Here is a 20713-nt window from a genome sequence, read left to right on the forward strand (position 1 = left end):
ATTAAAAAAACTCATTTAAATAACAACAAATCAATTTAGGAATTTGGGAAAGATAAAAAGGGTGTCAAATATTTCTACTTCTAACTAAACAAATTTTTTTCGAGTTTTGAGACAATCCCTTAAAAATAGTGTATTAGGAGACTTTCCTAAAATCCGGTCTCTAGTTTGTAATTGTTTACGACAGCTATTACAACCGGTGTGCATTTATAAAAATCGGGTAATTTTGTCAGTAAGCAAGTGGTAATCTAATAATAATAAAGAGAACAACTAGGAGTCTGGAAAAGCAATTACGAACTTTTGATGAAGTGCGAATTTAATTAATGATTGTGGATTCACCACCAGAATTGACGCAAAATTGAATTAGTCGGAAAAATAAAGTAACAATTTATTTAACTGTTTATACAGAGTTAAATTCATCGCTTGTTGCCTTTCAATTCCTGTTGAATCTCTTCCAAAGTCTTGCCTTTCGTTTCCGGGAGACAAATATACTCAAAAATAACAGCGAACAGTGTCAGAAGAGCGAAAATAGAGAAAGGAACGGTCAAACCGAAATTATCGGCGGTTGTTTGGTAGAATTTCGTTGTGGCCAACATACCGAACGCAAAAGTTGCATTAACCAAGCTGATTGTTTTACCTTTCACACTTGCTGAAAACATTTCGCTTGTAACAATGTTAACAGTGACCCCTAAACCCGAGAAATATAAAATCATAAATATGATCATCATAACAAGAGGAAACCAATCAATAACTGAAACCTCGAAATTTGTGTACTCTTTCATTGCGAAAAAAATCGTCTGGAGGGTTAAGTTAATGAAACAACCAATCGTTGAAAAAATTAATAGTGGTTTCCGGCCCCATTTATCGACGAAAAATGACGATAAAACGGCCATAAAAAGCTGGACTAGTAGGAGGATTGAGGCTCCAATATGAGGGGCCAAAGTTTGGGTCGCTTCGCTTAAAAGAATCTGGACGTAGGAACTAAACGCCGAAAATCCGGTACATTGCTGGAAAATTCGTAACAAACCTACGAGAAAAAGGGCTTTCCGGTTGGACTCGATCCTGAAAATGTCCCGGAACGTCCCGGATTCTGACATTTGTCGGTTCACATCATTCGTCAGTTTTACCAACTCTTCTGAAACACTTTTTTTCCGGCGCAAAAATTTCAAAACCGACTCTGCTTCAAGTTTTCGGTTCTTCATCAAGAGATAGTAGGGACTTTCGGGCATTTTGTAGAAAACTGTTACAAAAATGATCGGGAAAAGTAGGAAAATCATTGCCGATTGTTTGATGGTCAAATATGAACCAATCAAATTGACGAGGAGCATTCCAGAGACACGCATTACGGACATGAGGGTCCCTAAACTCCCCCTGATTTCCGGTTGTGCAACTTCAGCAATGTAGACAGGCATGAAGGAAAAAGTCGCTCCTTCGGCAACTCCCCCAATGAAGCGGCCCAAGTATAACAACTCCATTACTTCGTAGGAGGCAATAATTAGGAGGAATGACAAAATTTGGGGGAGGGAGATTAGGAGGATTGTTTTTTTGCGCCCGATTTTATCAAGGAGGAGATTTCCCAAAAAACCGCCACAAATGTTGCCCAAATGGCCGATGATTGTGATGTAGGAGGCTTCGTCATTGGTTACTTTATGGGGGTATGCCTCGGAGAGAAGCTGGGGGAGGGAGGGAGCTGGCCATCCAGTGTGAACCCCAGTTCCGAGATAGACAAAAGTTGCTAAAAAAAATTTTGCAAAATTTTGGAAATTAAGTGAAGGGATTACCGGCAAAAACTGCAAGGAATTGTGGCCATTTTTTGCCTTCTTCTTGACTTGCCAAAGTCATCACATCACGCTTTTGTTTAAATTGTGATAATTTGAGGTTTGTTTAGATGGTGATAAAAATAATTGTTCTTGTGGGATTATTGGGTTATGTAATTTTGATAAAGTAAAAGTTATATCTGCTGTCAAAGGGAAACGTTTGTAAGAACAAAATGAGTATTTTTTGTAAAAGTTAGTGTTGAAGTAACAGAGTAACATTTTGAAATTTAGAAGAAAGGTCTTTTACAGCTTCTGTTAAAAAGGAAAAAACAAAGGAACTAACCTTTTAAATTTACCGCATAAGAGAGACATTCAAAAGAAAATTTACTCTTCTTAATGAATTAATGACGAAAGGGAATTTGGAGGATTGGATGAATTGCTATTTGATACCAAAAAAAAATTGTGAGTTCAAACACTTAGTCAAATTAGTCCAAATGAATCTGATAAAAGTACAGGATGTTCCAAATTTTATGGCTAAGACAAAATAAATATGGATTCTAGATTCTAGATAGACTTCTGTAGCTGTTTGTTGAACGCGTTATTCTAGAACACCTGGAGACAAATAATACCACTTTTGTGTCGATAAAAACAGAACTCAATGCTTATTCATGGGATATTACTGTACATTATTATGGGTAAAAATAAGCTTTTCGTTCAAAAATTTTACGAAAAAGAAGGTTCTTCTGAAAAAAAGTTTCTTTTTCTTTTTCAGCCTTAGTTTTAGAAAATAAACTTTGCTTTTTTTTCTTCGTGAAGTACGATGCCAACAGCCACCTTCATTTAATTGCTTTCTGTCTCACATGATTATTTTGCATTTTCGTTACTTTCTTGTTAAAAATTGGAAGTTTCTGGGTTAAGTAAGCACTTTGTCTCTACATTTACATTAAAAACTGTTATTGATACGGAAGTTACCCCTATTTCTGTGTTTTTGTATCTAGTAGATTTCCATATAGGCTTTTTTGCTAACACTTAGGTATGACATTTTTTCAAAATAAAGCAAACACAGGACTTGACTCCCTGTATTAAAATGTTTACGAATGGATTGGCTATCGTGCTAACATTAGAACTATTTAACATCTTAAGAAATTATTAAGAAATATAACAATACCGAGAAAAATAATAAATTATTAGTTTTCCTAATTTGTATTCATTAATATTATTCGTTTTAAAATGTGCAACAAGGAAAGTAAATGCCCTACCAAATTTTGTTGTTTTCTTATAGCTATACAAGGGATTCGCGAATTTCTGTCGAAGCTTAGAAAAGGTTTCTAAGGTGAAAAAGGTTAGAAACTACTGGTCGAAACGATAGGGATTTTATTACGCTACCATTTGATACTTTAATATTGTGCAGAATTTTTAAGATATTGCTGTGGGGCATTAAAAACCAATTTTTTTTAAATTATAGGCGTATTTTTTTAAATTATTAGTAAAATGAAAATTAAAAATTAAATTATGGGAAAGTTGTCAGTTTCTAAGTAATTAACATCTTAGTATTGAACAATTTATGCTCTCTGATATTTGGTGATCAAGTCAAAAATTCTTGACAATATACTGCTTTAAACCGGAAAGGTTGTAAACATCATAATCATAGCGAACCTTTTTCTATTATCAAGAAATTCTGACCTGATCACCAATTACCAAAAAAACCTGACATAAATTTTGATACTTTTTGATCTTCACTTTTAAGTATAAAATACGCCAACAACTTACAGTAATACCTTAAAAATTTTGAACAATATCAAAGTATCAAATGGTATCATAATAATTAAATCCCTAAAATTTGGCACCAGTTAATAAAAAGTTTTGTTAATATTTAATTCGTTGTTAAAAGTTGATCAGTTATTTACGCATTTAATTGCAGATTAACTTAATGACGCTTCAATAAATCGCCCCTAAGGACTGGTTCATAGAAACGTCATTGATTTAATCCGCAATTAAATAAGTGATTAACTGATCACATGACCAAATTGAACCAATTTGATTGGTCTATTTGCGTTGTTAACTTTTAACAACGAATTAAAATTTAATGAAGCTTTCTATAACCCGGCTCTTAATAGACTATTAAATATTTTTTTTACTCCAAATATTTATTTTTGCCTTGCCATAAAAATTGAAACACACATATTTTTACTATACATATCTCAAAGAATAATATTCACACAGAATTCAGAATTTGTTGAAATATAATACTTTATTTCGTTCTCTATGGATGTGATTTTTTCCAGAATTTTTTACAATAACTTAAAATAAATATTAATTAAATAATACTACTCGTAAACTAAACTAAACATCATTTAAGCGTAACTTGTCCTTGAATAGCGTAATAATTTTTCTGCAACAACTTAATAATTATATTAATTAATTTTAAATAAAAATTGAAAAAAAATCACACAAATAGAGAAACATACAAAGCATTTAACTGCAAACGCTGAATGCGGTGTTATTATTAGTTTTCGAGACACATCAAAAATATACTTTTAGCAGAGTCACTTTTTAGGTTCATTTAAGTGAAGTTAAATAAGACTAAGTAAAAAAGAATATAGATTTATTTAATGTTGCCTTTCAGTTCTTGTTGAATCTCTTCCAAAGTCTTGCCTTTCGTTTCCGGTAGACAGAAATACTCAAAAGCGGCACCAAAAAGTGTCACAACGGCGAAAGTACCGAAAGGAATAGTCAAACCAAAATTATCGGCGGTTATTTGGTAGAATTTCGTTGTGGCCAACATACCAAACGCAAAAACTGCATTTACCAAGCAGATGGTTTTACTTTTAACACTTGCCGAAAACATTTCACTTATAAAAATATTGACTACGACTCCCAACCCGCAAAAAAAACGAAATCATAAATAGGACCATCAAAATTAAGGGAAACCAATCAACGAGCGAAACGTCAACATTTGAGTACTCTTTAAAGGCGAAAAAAATCGTCTGAAAAGCTAGTGTGATGAAACAACCAATTGATGAAAAAATCAGTAGAGGTTTCCGTCCCCATTTATCGATAAAAAACGAGGACAAAACCGACATTAAAACCTGAATCAGGAGAAGAATCGAAGCCCCGACATGAGGGGCCAAAATTTGCGTCGCTTCGTTCAAAAGTATCTGAATGTAGAGACTAAAAGCCGAAACTCCGGTGCATTGCTGGAAGATTCGTAGCACGATCACAAGTAGCAAAGCTTTCCGGTTGGACTCGATCGTGAAAATGTCCCGGAACGTCCCGGACTCGGACATTTGTTGGTTCACATCATTCGTCAGTTTTACCAACTCTTCTGAAACACTTTTTTTCCGGCGCAAAAATTTCAAAACCGACTCTGCTTCAAGTTTTCGGTTCTTCATCAAAAGATAGTAGGGACTTTCGGGCATTTTGTAGAAAACTGTTACAAAAATGATCGGGAAAATTAGGTAAACTTCCGCTGATTGTTTAATGGTCAAAGCGGAACCAATCACGTTGGCGAGGAGCATTCCAACGACACACATAACCGACATGAAAACGCCCAAACTCCCTCTGATTTCCGGTTGTGCAACTTCGGCAATGTAGACAGGCATGAAGGAAAAAGTCGCTCCTTCGGCAACTCCCCCAATGAAACGGCCCAAGTATAACAACTCCATTACTTCGTAGGAGGCAATAATTAGGAGGAATGACACAATTTGGGGGAGGGAGATTAGGAGGATTGTTTTTTTGCGCCCGATTTTATCAAGGAGGAGATTTCCCAAAAAACCGCCACAAATGTTGCCCAAATGGCCGATGATTGTGATATAGGAGGCTTCGTCATTGGTTACTTTATGGGGGTATGCCTCGGAGAGGAGCTGGGGGAGGGAGGGAGCTGGCCATCCAGTGTGAACCCCAGTTCCGAGATAGACAAAAGTTGCTAAAAAATTTTTCAAAATTTGGAAAATTAAGTAAGGAATTACCAGCGAAAACTACAAGGAACTGTGGCCACTTTTTGCCCTCTTCTTCACATTTCATTTTCATGTTTTAGACGTGAAATCTTATTTATCTTGTGATAATTTCGGGTTTTACGAAGTCATTGTTCTCGCGAGATTATTTAAATAATAAAGTGAAATGAATAAATAAATCGTAGCTAAAATTACAATCGCTGTGAAGTTTAACGTTTTCTTGTATATTTAATCCAAGGTGGAAAACTTGTATTAAAATAACGATGGTTGCGCAACGTTTCGTCTGTTGTAACACAGACATCATCAAGCACTTGCTAGCAATACATTTACTTATTGTGTGACTTTCTACGTTTAGTATTGAAGTTACGTTCTTTTGCCAATTTCGATCCACATAATATTAATATCAATCTCGATGTCAATTTTATTTACACTTAAATTTTATACAAAAATTTTGTTGGCAAGTGCCTGATGATGTCTGTGCTATAATAGACAAAACGTTGCGTAACAATCGTTGTTTTCTCAACCTTGGGATAAAATTACACTGGTTTACAATGTTTTTTACCCAATGTGCGGAATAATTAACCTCTAGTCTGACACTGAACTCGAAAAAAATTAGGCCGTCAAGTTTTTTAAATATTCATTATAAAACAGTATCTGATGTTTGCAACATCAAAAATGTCATAGACTGTCTTTTGTACTTTTTACTTTTTATCTTAATGTAGACTAGTAGTAATCGACTAACATATTTTTATCCCAAAAAACTTAAAACCTCTCTTCATAAGACTTTAAATCGTAATGGAGTTTCCCAGGTTTTATTAGAATATTTTAAATTCACTTGACGATATTTTAAAGCAAATACAATGTTTAACAATTAGTTTATTACAGAAATAACGAATGCCAAATTAGACAACATAAACAAATTCTCAAAGCTTTTTGAGAATATATTAAAAAAATTAGACGTGATTGACACAAAATGTAACACTTACAGGCTGATTCCTATAGTGCCTATATTAGAAATTTTTTAACTTTTAATATAGCTAGAGCTTTAAAATTGGGTTTACGATATAAATCGACCATTTTGAGTTGAAATGATTTATTTTCAAAACGAATGAACTTCCGGAACGATAAAAAATTAGCGTCAACTTTTAAATTTTAAATAGTAACCACCAGTGTTGAATTCGCACATTTTGAAACTAAGTAAAATTTTTATGCAACAAGGATTTACTCAAAATATCTTGAACTGTTTACATTAGGTAATTTTTTTTGCATTTGGTAACCAAAAGTTTGAAGGCTCTTCTAAAATCTTCAGGATTATTAACTGTTAAATTGCTATTATGATATTTTGAAAAATTTTTCAAATGGAATTATTTTGTTTTTTCAATGGACATCCAAAGAACATCGATTTTTAGGAAGACTTTTTTAACATCTTCTACAGGGTGAGTCAATAGTGGGTTATTTTTGACATGTCCTAAGATGCAGCCAAAAATTCTAATTGCACATATCACTTGGAACTTTGTTTAATTTTTAAAAACATTAATCGTAGATTAATTTCGAAATTTTTTAACGACTACCGATCTGGTCTGGTGGAATCAGTATTACTGGTTGCATTAAAAAAATTCAGAAATAACCCACTATTGACTCACCCTGTATATCAATTTATAAGTTAAAATATCGTCGAGCATAGACCCAGAGAAAAATTTATAACTTCAGAACCATTCAAGATAACTTAACCAACTTTTTTCGGTCAATACTATACACTTTAGCGCATCTTTTGCAATTTTTGTAATATTAATATCAGTATTTATGATTTCAAAATATACTAATACAAAAATACGTAAAGTATTTGTGGATAACTGGTCTTTAAAACATTTGCTCTATTTTGAGCACTCCGGCTATGTAGTCGTGCTCGAAAAATCGCGCGTGTTTTAAAGACTTCAATATCGATTTATACTTTAATATACTATTTAAAATACAGCGTGCTCAAAAACTGGCGCACCAATTCAATGGTTTGTGGTAGAGAACTGGTTACATATAAAGGTAAAAATAGTAAAAAAATTCTTTTTATTAAAATTATTGATAAATAACGGATTTAAGATAAATGCTATGTGGCAACGTAGTCTAACAGTCATGATCGCAATAGAACTTGATCAACAATAAAAATAAATTATTTTTGAAACGGTTTCCTAGGAAATAATTCCCAGTGTTGGCACATCTACACATTGTGAATTTTTGGATGAATTTTAATTTTTTTAAATTAAAAAAACTGCTAAAATCTGATAGTAAATTTAAATAATTATTCATCGTTTTATTACGGAACGATTACCTGGTATGAAACATAAAAACATAAAAAAATAATGAAAACTAAAGAAGTTAACACAATAAGTTTGTAGCTCCAAATTTTTCAAAATATGACTTTAGGAATTTTTTCAACATTTTTCCCGTAATCTACACTTGCTTCTCAATAACGTACCACTGAGTTGGTGCGCCAGTTTTTGAGCACCCTGTATATACAAAAACTAAAATACAACAGGAAATGTTAGTGTACAATTTAAGTAATAAACATTTCTGGACGTAAAAATAATGATATAATGATAACGAAATTTTAGCAAAACTGTCAAGACAAACTTGACAATACACAGAATAATGTAATAGTGGATAAATTTTGAAATTTTTTAACGACTACCGATCTGGTCAGCTGGAATCAGAAGTTGGTTGCCTATTAACCCATTACTGACTTACCCTGTATATCTATTACAGTTTTTGAAATAATCGCAAAAAATTGAATTTTGGCTCATTATTTTTATTTTTAATCGAGTAAACTTTCGAAAAATATGGTGAAGTTGAGCTACTAATTAAAATAAACGTGATATCTTTACTCTTTTTATTCAAGAAGTTTAAAATTCGATGAGTTACTCCACATAATTCACTAAGTTTAAATAAACCATACTTAAGTATTATTATTTTACTGCTTCTTCAATAATGAATCAGCTAAAAACCATATAAAATATTAAAGTTCGACAAAATTGTTGACTTTTTTGCAAGGCCTACTTGATTAACGATGAAAATTACGAGCAAAATCATTTTTTCTGATTATTTCACAAATCTGTCAGAGATAAAATAGGACCATAAATGTCGATGTTCTTTCGATTGCTGTTAAGAAAATAAGGTTGTTCCATTGAAAAAACTGAGTTACAGTCATTTTTTGATAACCATTTTGAAAAAAATCATACCAGGCTTGAATTTTGACAGTTGAGAATTTTCAAAATTTTGAAAGACTCGGAATCTTGGGTTATCGAATGCAAAAAATATTTACTTATCGCAAAGAATTCAAGAGCTGTGATATTTTAAATAAACCTTTGCAAATAAAAATATTTAAAAAAATGTCATAAGTCAGAAACTTAAGAAAAAACATTAAAACCAAAATTAGTATAAATTATTTCTGGGTAAAAAAAATTGTAAACTAGTGCTATTAGAGTGGTTTATTTTTAAATGTCTAAAGCTGGCCCATATAATTTTTACATCCCCCTTTTAATAATCGTAAACTCCCCGTTTCGTCGTAAATCTGGAAATCTGTTTATCCTCATTCGCACTCTTTTTTATACTCCCCATATCTGGATTGACGAGCTCGATTGATTTTTCTCTTCATTAAACAATAATAAGTCGTTTGGAGAAGATTAACTGGAGAAACATTTGGATTGTGTAGGCCAGGGATCAGCAATATTGACAATGAAAATATCCAATTCGGTATTTTAGGAATCCTTAAGTAAATACACGGATCGAATTACCCAAGTGTGTATAAAAAATCATAATTTTAAATGGAAAATAAATCCTTGATGGGGAGTAAAACCCGACGTCAGAGCTGTTACTAAGCAAACTAAAAATGCACTTTTAAGTGAATTTAGTGATTACGTGAGCGACTAATTGAGATTGACGTCGTCAAGTCGGTCTAATTTTGATTAATTCTCGTATCCATATTGTGACAGGTAATATTTTACAAGGACTATGCACTAGAAAGCAAACCCATTAGAATATTAAAATGTCAGGTAATTGAGAGAGTCGCCATGACCCTGAAACATCTTGTGATAGATTGGCGATAACAAATATTTTTGTTAGAAATAAAATTTCATTAATCGATCGCTCTGGAATAATTAATCACCGGTCAAACCCAATTAATGAGCTAAACTTTCCACAACACACGTGACTTACATTTTCTCGACAAAGAGCGGCACTTTTTCCAAAACATTGCCGCTCAAAACACCGAAATTGTTGCCTTCAAAATCCCTACAAAACAATTATTGACCCGAATTACCATTGCCCCCAAACTTACAATAACGTGATGTTATCAGCGGGTAAATCCCCCGGTATTTTAACCATGTTTTTATGACCACATAACAAATCGCGGCCGCGACAAACGCAACTTCCGTTGTAACTCAAATCTGAAATTTTCCATTTTTTTTTCTAATTTTTTTAAAAGTTGACTTACTGCAAATATGGGCCAAGTGGTCGTTGAGAGCCGATGGTCTTTTTTTGAACTGGTGGTCCCAATAATCGTCCTTGGCTCGATCATCTGACAATCACAAATAATTGAAAATTAATTTATCATAAATAGATATAACGTAACAATAAGGTAGTTAATAATACCACTAGAAGTGTAGATGTTACTAATGTCAAGACTAATGTCAAGGATTTTTAGGAAGTTAAAAACCTTGTTTAGGTGTCACAAAAGGCACAAGAACAGAAATTAGGCAACTCAAACCACGTTTTATCAAAAACTTAAAATTAACTATTACACAAAAAAGGTGTAAAGAAGTTAATTAACTGTTGAACCTGAATATCGTTCTAAATTTCTAAATTTTCTGTTGTAAAATTAGTTATTTTTTTGAAAAAATTCATCTTAATGTCTCAACTTAGAAAATAAACTCACTGCAAGGAAATACGTACTAGTACTAGAATTAGGCACCTCCTCTGCATTATCAGTATTTTAAAAAGTTAAATGGCACACCCAAATTTTTGTTTTTACTTCTCAAAGATTATTAAACTGTCTATATAAAAACATAACTCATGTTTCAAATGCCTAAGTTAATAACTAAAGAGACACAAAGATTTTTGAGTTAATTTGGTACATTTTTGAGTTTTGTGAGGGAATCTTGCGAAGCAATTGAGTTTTTGCTAAATAACTTGCGAAATGTTTGAGTTTGAACACGAAGTAATTGCGAGAATCAATCTTTATCAAAAACAAATAGATCCACAATTTATCCAAGTGTAATAAAAAACTTGAAATTTTCACAGAAAACAGCGGAATTCCAGATGGTTTGGCCGACATTTACAAAATAATCAAACAATTTTTTGCTCAGTTTTAATCGCCTTATGATTGGTCTGTTTTACAGTTGGGAGTGTAATATCTCTCCGATATCCAATGACAAATGCTTTAATCGACTTGCAATTTTTTGTGCACCAGATAAACAAGTAGGAGGTGATTTTTATCTTTTTATTGGTCAAATTACTCACTCTAGGAACAAATAAAACACTAGCAAACAGGTCTTGGGGCCGGCCTTTCACAGAACGTGATTTTGCATTAGGTGCGAATCTAATGATCGACTTTTAGTTTTCGAAATAATTTAATTGTTTTTTTACGGAAACACACTTTTAGTTTTAAATTTATTACACATAAACTATGAATCATAGAAATGTAGGATTTTCAAACAACTAAATGAAATCTCTACTGCCGGTTTGGAAAAACTAATAATTACAATTTTATTATAATAATTAAAATAAATACATTTTTAAATTGAAAATTGGCGACACTGCAATTTTGACACTTTTACGTAAATTATTTTTTTATTCCAAAATCACGGCTGATACAAAATTTTATAAGGTACAAAAATTGTTCAAAACTAAAAAATAATTTAATATAGCATCAGAGTATGTATGTATATGTTCAAAAATTAAAAGCTTAAAAACTGACAAAGGAACTTTAACGCTGAGAAACTAAAAACACAAAAAACTAAAAAATATTGGGACATAAATTCTGAAGAGCTATAAGCGACTGATAAACTGAGAACTTGAAAAAACTAAAGAACTGGAAAAGAAAAACACTAATAAATTGAAATATTAGATTCTGAATCAAAAACCAATACACCAAGATACTGAAAAGCTGAAAAACTTAAAAAATAGAATACAGAAAAACTAAAAAACAGTAACAGTAAATAACTATTAAATTAAAAAATTTGGTGTATTTGTTGTTTTTAAACTAAATACACGTACTAATAAAAACATATTTTAAATTAGGAACGTTAAACACTAAGGTAGGATGTTTAAAACTCAATACACAATAAATCAATTTAGGAATTTAGGAAGAATAAAAAGGATGTTAAATATTTCCATTTTCAACAAAACAACTTTATTTCGAGTTTTAAGAAAAGCCCTTCAAAATTACGCGTTAGGAAAGTTTCCTAAAATCCGGTCTTTTCTAACTAAAAATAGTCTTTGTGCAATTATAATTTACTATTACAAATATTAAGTAGATCTCTTTTTTCTTGTGTAGATTTTACAAGCAAATGAATACTAAAATCAACTACAATTTAGACATAGAAGTTGCTACTACAAAATGTTATGTTATAACAACTTAATCACAACTTAGCAGAATGTAAAAAATAAGTAAGATCACTAGAGCAAGGAAAGGTCCAGTTGAAGGAGCGTGATTGACAATGACGGTCATCTTAACTTAGTGATTTCTTAGATCATATTTATATATATTGAGATATATTGAGACATCTTTTAATGACGTTTTGAGGATCTAATACAAATACTTACACACTTGAGTGGCGGAAGGAAGACTGAAAGGTGAAAGTTAGTTGGTCAAAAAAAAATGAAAAAAATTTTTTTTACTTTATTTTCGACCATTTTAAGAAACCCGAGACAGTTTCACTAATTTGCTGATGAGGACGCCATGAAACAGTTAGTAGCACCATTAGTTTTGCTTCTAAGTTAAATATACAGAATGCTCAAAAACTGGCGCACCAACTCAGTGGTACGTTGTTGCACAAAAATAATCTATTACACTCTACAAAAAATATAAAACACATTCTCAGAATTTTCATTAAAAATAAGGATAGTTGCAAAGTTTATTAAATGGTGATAAAATGATCTGTTAAAAATATTGTTACATTTTAATACTTCTAAGTTAACCAATAACTATTAACAAAACCTACCACGTAGGTATTAATGCGTAATGTATAATCTTTTTAAACAATAGAAATAATATACAGAAGTATTTAATTTGTATCAAAAAATGTTTTAATCTTGTTCAGGAAAATATTCTTTAGTTATTAATGTAATAAATGTTAATGCTAACAAAAATAAATTATTAACTTTATTAGAAAAAACGTACTAGACAAATTTTAATAGACAGTTTTTTTCGTGTGAGAAACTTATGTAGATTATGCGAAAAATTTTTAAAAAATTCATAAAGTCATATTTATATTAACTTCTTCAATTTTCATTATTTTTTAATGTTTTTTGTTTCACACTAAGTAATCGTTCCCTACCAAAACGATGAATAATTATTATTAAATATACTATTAGACTTAAGCAGGTTTTTGGATTTAAAAAAATCACAATCTGTAGATGTACCAACACTGGTAATTATTATTTCCTGTGAAACCGTTTCAAAAATAATTTATTTTTATTGTTGATCAAATTCTATTGCTATCACGAGTAGGGCTGATATTATTAATAAATAACGGTAATTACCGATATTCCAATAAATATCGATAACTATCGATATACCAAATGCCGATAACTATCGATAATTTATTATCAATATTTATCGATCTTTCGACAAATTTCGTTAATATCGTTTTAGTTTAGTTAGGAGCTAAATTCATAACTTAATTGTGCAATTTTTTGTAAAAAACGACCAAACACGTCGATTGTTGTTTTTAATTTAACTCATCTTTTCTTTTAATAAAAAATTGTGTTGGAAGTTGAAATAGTTATCTGTTTTTGAACTAAAACGTAAAAAAATTGATAATATTCTCAAAAAAAATATCATACAAGATTTAATTTTTTGTACAATTGTTGAACAGAGATCTGAAAAATGTAATAAAAATCAAAAACAGTTGAAGCCAAAAAATTGATGATGACAAAATGACATCACTAACAAAATTTGTATGTGTAAAGATAAAAACATTAGCTACATAACTATAAGTATAAAACTTTATGATCTCTGTATAATTTAGAGGTATATCTAACAAAAAAAAAGTATTTTACCATTTCAACTTTTTAAAATGTAACAGTCACATTTATTAGGTACTATAATTTGTCTATAAATATCCATAATTTTATCGATATATCGATAAATATCGACACTTCAATATAATTTATCGAAATTTCGCTAATTTTCTATATTTATCGATTATCGATATTTCGATATTTATCGATAATTTTAAATATCGATTCTCGATATTTAAATCTTAATATCGCCCACCTCTAATCACGCGCACGATCACGACTGTTAGACAACGTTGCAACATATTATTTATTTAAAATTCAGTATTTATCAATAACTTTAATACATAGAATTTTTTTGCTATTTTTACCTTTATAAGAAATTCTCTTCTACAGCGTGCTCAAAAACTGGCGCACCAACTCAATGATGTGTGGTAGAGAACTGGTTACAAATAAAGGTAAAAATAGTAAAAAAATTCTTTGTATTTAAGTTATTGATAAATAACGGATTTTAGATAAATGATATGTGGCAACGTTGTCTAACATTCATGATCGCAATAGAATTTGAGCAACAATAAAAATAAATTATTTTTGAAACGGTTTCCTAGGAAATAATCCCCAGTGTTGGCACATCTACACATTGTGATTTTTTGGATGAGTTTTAATTTTTTTAAATTAAAAAAACTGCTAAAATCTGATAGTAAATTTCAAAATAATTATTCATCGTTTTGTTACGGAACGATTACCTGGTATGAAACATAAAAACATAAAAAAATAATAAAAACTAAAGAAGTTAACACATTAAGTTTGTAGCTCCAGATTTTTTAAAATATGACTTTAGGAATTTTTTCAACATTTTTCCCGTAATCTGCACCTGCTTCTCAATAACGTACCACTGAGTTAATGCCCCAGTTTTTGAGCAGCCTGTATACCTACATCATTGAGTTGATGTGCCCGTTTTAGAGCACCCGGTAATTTCATATTAAAAAACTTTGTGAAAATGTTTTTTTGTAAATAGTGTACTAGTATATCTTTTTTTTATAAAATATAGTAAAAATATTATCATAATCACTGTGTGTTATTATTACCTCCCTCGTCGAAGTGTAAAATATACCGATCAAAATTACCCTAACAGTTAGTAACATCTACTATTACAGTGATATCTATATAAAAAATAGTTGGCTTAACACATCTGTAGTGGTAAAATATACTATGATAAGTACGCTTAAAAAATAACAGCTGGTAGGTGTAATAATAATCACGAATTTATAGTGGTAAAAATTACTTCACAAAATAGTTGAGGCCTATTTCAGTACTACAGTAGTAATAGAAACAGAAACTCTTTTTCGAGTATTATAGTTAGTATTTTTTTCTGAGTGTAAAACACTTACCGCACCCGATAACTTCGTCGCTCCCACCTGGACAGTCGACTTTTCCGTCACAGTTGTTCTGTTGCGGAATGCAAATCGTGGTGTTCTCGCACTGGAAGTACCCCAGAATAGGGCATATTTTATTTTGCTCTAATCCTGCAAAAGAGAGTCAAAGATGAGTAAACAGAGGGGTGAACTTATTATTAAATTCAAGATGTAGTTCCAAATTTCGGATATCTTGTTGCAGTTTGTAATATAATATCGTTTAGGGTTCATTAAAACGTTTCCCCTTCGTCTCGAGTTAATTAAACTAAACTTTAATTATCGTGTTCTCAGTTTTAATAGGTGTGTATCGTCTTTGGAGAAAAATTGTAGGAGAGTAAAAATCGGTTAATTCCTTGTCACCGGACAATGGTATCCTGATCACGTGATACTTCTGGCCGGGCTTAAACTATAGTAAATTACTTCCTTGTTGAAAATCTGCACTTAATCACGTTCATTGTTTGTTAGGACACGTGTGATCTTCATTAACGCTTCTCGGGTTTATTTCCATTGGTTAATTACACATCCACTCGACACGAACATAAATCCATCGTTTTAACCCCGTAAGGAAAGGGGGTTGGCCGTCGATAAAGTCAAGAATAAATAATTAAACGAACGTAATTTTGATTAGGTAATTTGCTGGCGCGGAATTAAGCCTTTGATTTGTTACATATTTTCGATCGCTTGACGTTTCTAATTTTAATAGAGTGATTCTTTACCCTTAACGAGTCGTTAATGGGCCCTTTACGAATTGTGCGACGCAGTCATACGACTAACGGGACGCGAATTGGGACAAGGATTATTGCCAATTTCTTATCACTAATTAAATAGTAAATCAACGGAAAGTGGGAAGAAATTACAAATTTTTCAACCATTGTAAAAAATATCCGCCAAATTCGAGCAAAACAGTAAAGTTACGGAGTAAGAAATTCGAATTTTCCTACTTTGGTTTCCCAAATTGTTCATTGTGAAAGAGAACTTTTGTGCAACTCCTTTTAGTAAATTTTTAGGAGTTGTGTTGGCAGTGCTGGGCTGGGGGTCATCACTGTAATCTAGTGTGTGATCTGTCAACAGCGTTAACTCGTTTATTGATAAAACCCGAATATTTAACAAAATTAAGAGGCAATAGTTTGAACAGATTTTGATAAGTTAACAATAACAAAAATAGAAAGTAGAAAAAATAGTATATTACACTCGTTTTATAAGACTTATAAAATCATTCGTGCCACAATAGAACGTTTTATAAAACTCGTATAATAATATACTATTGTATATCTTAAACTTCTGAAAAATGTTTTATAATTTATAATTTTTATTTAGACACTTATAAGGGCGGCTTTATAAACGTAAAAATTTGTAAAAAAATCCAGTTTAAGAAGAAGAAATTTTTTAATTAAAAAATCAAGAATCTATTGCGATTAAATCCATAATATTAAAAGAATTCAGAATTTCAGAAATTTTGCAAGAAATACACTTTTAGTCATAAAAACATGAAATTTTAAAATTATTAAAGTTAACTTTTGAGATGTAAATTTTTTCTTATTAAATAACTTGTAAGAACAGTTTATTAAAGTACAATAATTAATTTAATTAATTAAATTTTATTGTGTTAAAACAAATATTTCAGTAAATGATTATTAGTTTTATTTAACTGAACTTTTTTTCCTACTACTTTTTTATTTTTTATTACGTAACTTTTACATTTTCTGTACAAAATAACTATTTATTTGTGCAACACCTTAGGAAATTGTAGAAATTTTAGTAGTGCTTGAATAACCTTCTGAAACGAATAGCAGATACTTCATTCCGTTTTTTTTTTCTGTTTGATTTTTCTTTTATGTTATTGAATTATTTATTTATAAAATAACTGTTGATTTTCGTTATGGAAAATTTGGGCACAGTTCTTACATTGGCAACACTGATCAAATGACAACTTTTAGCTGATACAAACTGTGACTAGAACATTGTTATGCTTGTGATTTTATTTTTTCAGGATCTTTTTCACTTTTTCTTATATATAACTAGAATAATTAATTTATTTAAAATATTAATTAATATTATTAATAGAAAACGACAATACTTAGATCATATTGTTTTGAGAAAAAAACATGACTACAGCAAAATTACGTTTGTTTTTCCAATTTTTTTTTACACAAAATAACGTCGTTTATTGTTATAAAATGACATAATTACGGAGGACTATAACATAGGATACGAAATCGCAGGATTTTCCGACCTCAAAAACAGTACGGCTGAGTAAAAATGAGGGCGCTTTGAGCGTCTAGACGCCTAATCGTTTTAAATTAATTTAAATCCAACCATTTCACTAATTATTTGCAAAAAATAGTCTTAACAGACTAAAAAAACTGACAACTCAAATAAGAACCATGAAAAAAAAATTATTTAAAATTTAAAATTTGCGTTTCGTTCTGTATTTTTTAAAACACTGTGAATACGGTTAAAGATACAAGAAAAATGTTGAAAAGAAATATGTAGAGAATTAAATTTTCTTTAAAAAAGTCAGCTAGACCATATTTTTATCTCCAACGGTTTAGGCCCCAAAGACTTTCAAATACACTAAAGCGCCGTATTCGTTTCATTTTACCGGTGTTCAAGTAACAAAAAGTTAATTAATTAAATTAATTGTACCTAAACTATAGGTTATAGAAACATGATGGGCGTAGTGCAAATTGATAAAAGTTTGATTTTTTTAATATAGTTTACTATAAAATTTTTGCATTATGTTTCTCTTATTATTGGGAATTTAATGCTCTATCTGTCTGAAATTTATTTGTTTGCTGTGTATAATAAAACCATTATTTCAAATTAATTGCTTTGAAAACTTATAATGGAACAACTGCGCTCTCTGGCGACATTAACGGAACTATCAAGAACGGGAACGTTTTATTTCTACGTCGTTTAATATCCTAACCTTTAGATATCCGTAGACCTACTCATAATTAATAATTTTTAGTTATTTAGTATTAATGGATTAATTAATTTTAATTAGAAAAATCTGTAAAAACATTACATGCATCGAGAAAAAATTTAAATGCTTTATAATAACATTACAATTTTATATAATTAATACGTCCATAACAAATGCCTCTCATTCGTTTGTCAAATTCAGCTATAATGCAAATAAATAAATTAATGTTATAATTAGGGGCTAATACCTCTGCATGAATATGGTTAATTTATGTACTGTTGAAAAACTATTTTTGAAGAAAATTTCATTATTATTTTAGTGTTTTTTGTAACTTTGTTTGGGAAAAAATAACGGTGCGTTAAAAAATTTAATTATTTTGCCAGCGATAGACTGATTTTTCCAAATGTTATAAAAAGCATTCAGTTAGGAAAAATAAAATATTTGCCCATAATTTTCTTATTATTAAACATTTAGCGTATTGTATCACTTTTTATTGGTATTTCTCGCGCTCCTTCACCTGTCGCCCTTTAAAAATGTTTACAATCGACCGTAAACGTGTCCATCCGGAGTGAATCAAACATTTGATGAATAAAATCCACAAACAAAGCTCGAATTTCAGCACTCAACTCAAATAAAAACACATTTACCGATCCGAATGCCAATAAAACGAGTCTTTTGTGTTGCTTCTTTGACGTAACTAATTATGGATTCGCGTAGGTTGGAGTCTTAACACTCAAACTAAATCAAATCAAAGCACTTAAACCTCCTGTGTATATTTTATTAACAATATTGACGCTGAATCAAAGACGGTTTTGTTGATTTTATAAAGTAACCACATCAGTTTCACCAAATTTCAGAAATTTTTACTTTGTTTACGATTTTTTAACATCCATAAAACTATAATTAGATATTAAACCGCAAATAGGCACCAGCCTGCTATCGTTTCTCCTTTTCTGGCTCATGGCGCTTGGGATTAACCCGTTCTTGTCTAACAGCAGCCAAATTTGGTGTTTAATTAATTATTTCTTCTAAAAAGCTCAGTTCATGACCTCCTGCTGGAATTTTTATTCCAGCATAATTTACTTTCTCCGGAAATAAGATATTTGCCCTCATAAATACGAAGCCTGAGGTATTTCAATGACATCACGAAAAATAACAACGTTCAAGTCGTTACCATGATTTAATGGAAGCGTGGGAGAAATATAATAATAAAATATCGTTTGTATTATCCCTCTGTCGAAACGTATAGGAAAATTATTTTTAATCAGATTGGGGGTAAATACCAACAAGGCAACAAAATACTTTTTTAAATTGTTACCAACTGCGAGAACGAATCAAATTCTCAGTTGGACGCTGAGAATGTGTGTTATGTGAAATGGGAAATGTCGCTGCAGAAATGATAAGATAAAAGTGTCACAGGATTCCACAGCCTCCTCTGAACGCCAAACGAGATAAGAAGGTGGATGTAATCCCGAGGATAAAAATAAATTAATTAATAAAGTCATGAATACGAGCGTATAATCCGTTTTTCTCAATCGAAATGAAATTAGTGGAATCGATTTTAGTTGCGAGTACAAAGACGTATTGTTCGGGAGTTCTTTCGCTCGTCGGGGAAAAAATTAATCGAAACTGTTTGTAAAGTAGAGAAAATACGGCCCTAAAAATAACACTACCTTTATTTACTAACAAAACGAAATTTATTTAAAATAAAGTAAACCGGCCACAATATTTATCCAATGGGCGTATTTTTAGAAATGATGGAAGTGACACTAAACAAAATTCTTTGAACTTTTTAAAAACCGTTTCCGTGTCGTCTATAAATTGAGAAATACGAGCGCGGAATTTGCGATATAAATCACGTCAAAAATCCCCGCATAACCACTTATTAATAATTTAAAAGTGAAGTGATTGAAAGGAAACCAATCATTTCCCCCAAAAAAATCAAATCCCGAGAAAGGGAAAAAACCAATCTTGTTAATTTACCCATGAATGTGCTGAGGTTTCCATTAATGTAACATAATGGCTTCTGATTGGTTAAATTAAAGCAATTTCGTCGAGAAATTTCGTTTAAAAAATTCGAAGTTAATTAAAATGTAATTTTCGTAGAGACACGCAACAATAAAATTCGTTTTACATTAGCAGTATATGGATTATTTCTCGATTTGTGTGACACGACAAATCAATTATCAAAAACTTTGTTCTTAAATAAACCAACTGAAAATTCCATTTTAGCCAATTAACTTAATTTCACACAAGTTCGACTCCACCTTTTTCGACTTTTTCGAACCGCTGAACCGAAAATGCAATTTCATATTTTTATAAACACTAATTAATTTGCGCTCAAATTAGTTAAGAGGCAAGAGATTAAAATTAAGTCGGGTCAAAAATTTTGCTGAATGAAACATCTATTAAAACTAGTAAAAAATTTAATAAACA

General features: G+C 30.8%; 2 protein-coding genes and 1 pseudogene across 3 annotated transcripts in view; all 3 read right to left on the minus strand.

The window, feature by feature from the left end:
• Nucleotides 1–20713, minus strand: part of Lgr4 (Leucine-rich repeat-containing G protein-coupled receptor 4) — a 58018-nt gene that overhangs the window by 30713 nt on the left and 6592 nt on the right. For both annotated transcript variants that reach the window (XM_008196727.3, XM_015981079.2), the window contains 4 exons: nt 15328–15462; nt 10191–10274; nt 10035–10143; nt 9914–9988 (listed from right to left, as the gene is read on the minus strand). In XM_008196727.3, the coding sequence (XP_008194949.2) occupies nt 9914–9988; nt 10035–10143; nt 10191–10274; nt 15328–15462 (403 nt within the window). The remainder of the gene's footprint in view (nt 1–9913; nt 9989–10034; nt 10144–10190; nt 10275–15327; nt 15463–20713) is intronic.
• On the minus strand, nt 372–1902 carry LOC658509 (facilitated trehalose transporter Tret1-like). Its single transcript, XM_015981080.2, has 2 exons — nt 1779–1902; nt 372–1732 (listed from the first exon to the last, which is right to left on the minus strand). The coding sequence occupies exons 1-2, from the start codon at nt 1837–1839 to the stop codon at nt 414–416; spliced, it is 1380 nt and encodes a 459-aa protein (XP_015836566.1). The 5' UTR covers nt 1840–1902; the 3' UTR covers nt 372–413.
• On the minus strand, nt 4346–5868 carry LOC107398110 (facilitated trehalose transporter Tret1-2 homolog; annotated as a pseudogene).

This window comes from Tribolium castaneum, chromosome 8 (assembly GCF_031307605.1).
Source record: "Tribolium castaneum strain GA2 chromosome 8, icTriCast1.1, whole genome shotgun sequence".
Taxonomy (NCBI): Eukaryota; Metazoa; Arthropoda; class Insecta; order Coleoptera; family Tenebrionidae; genus Tribolium; species Tribolium castaneum.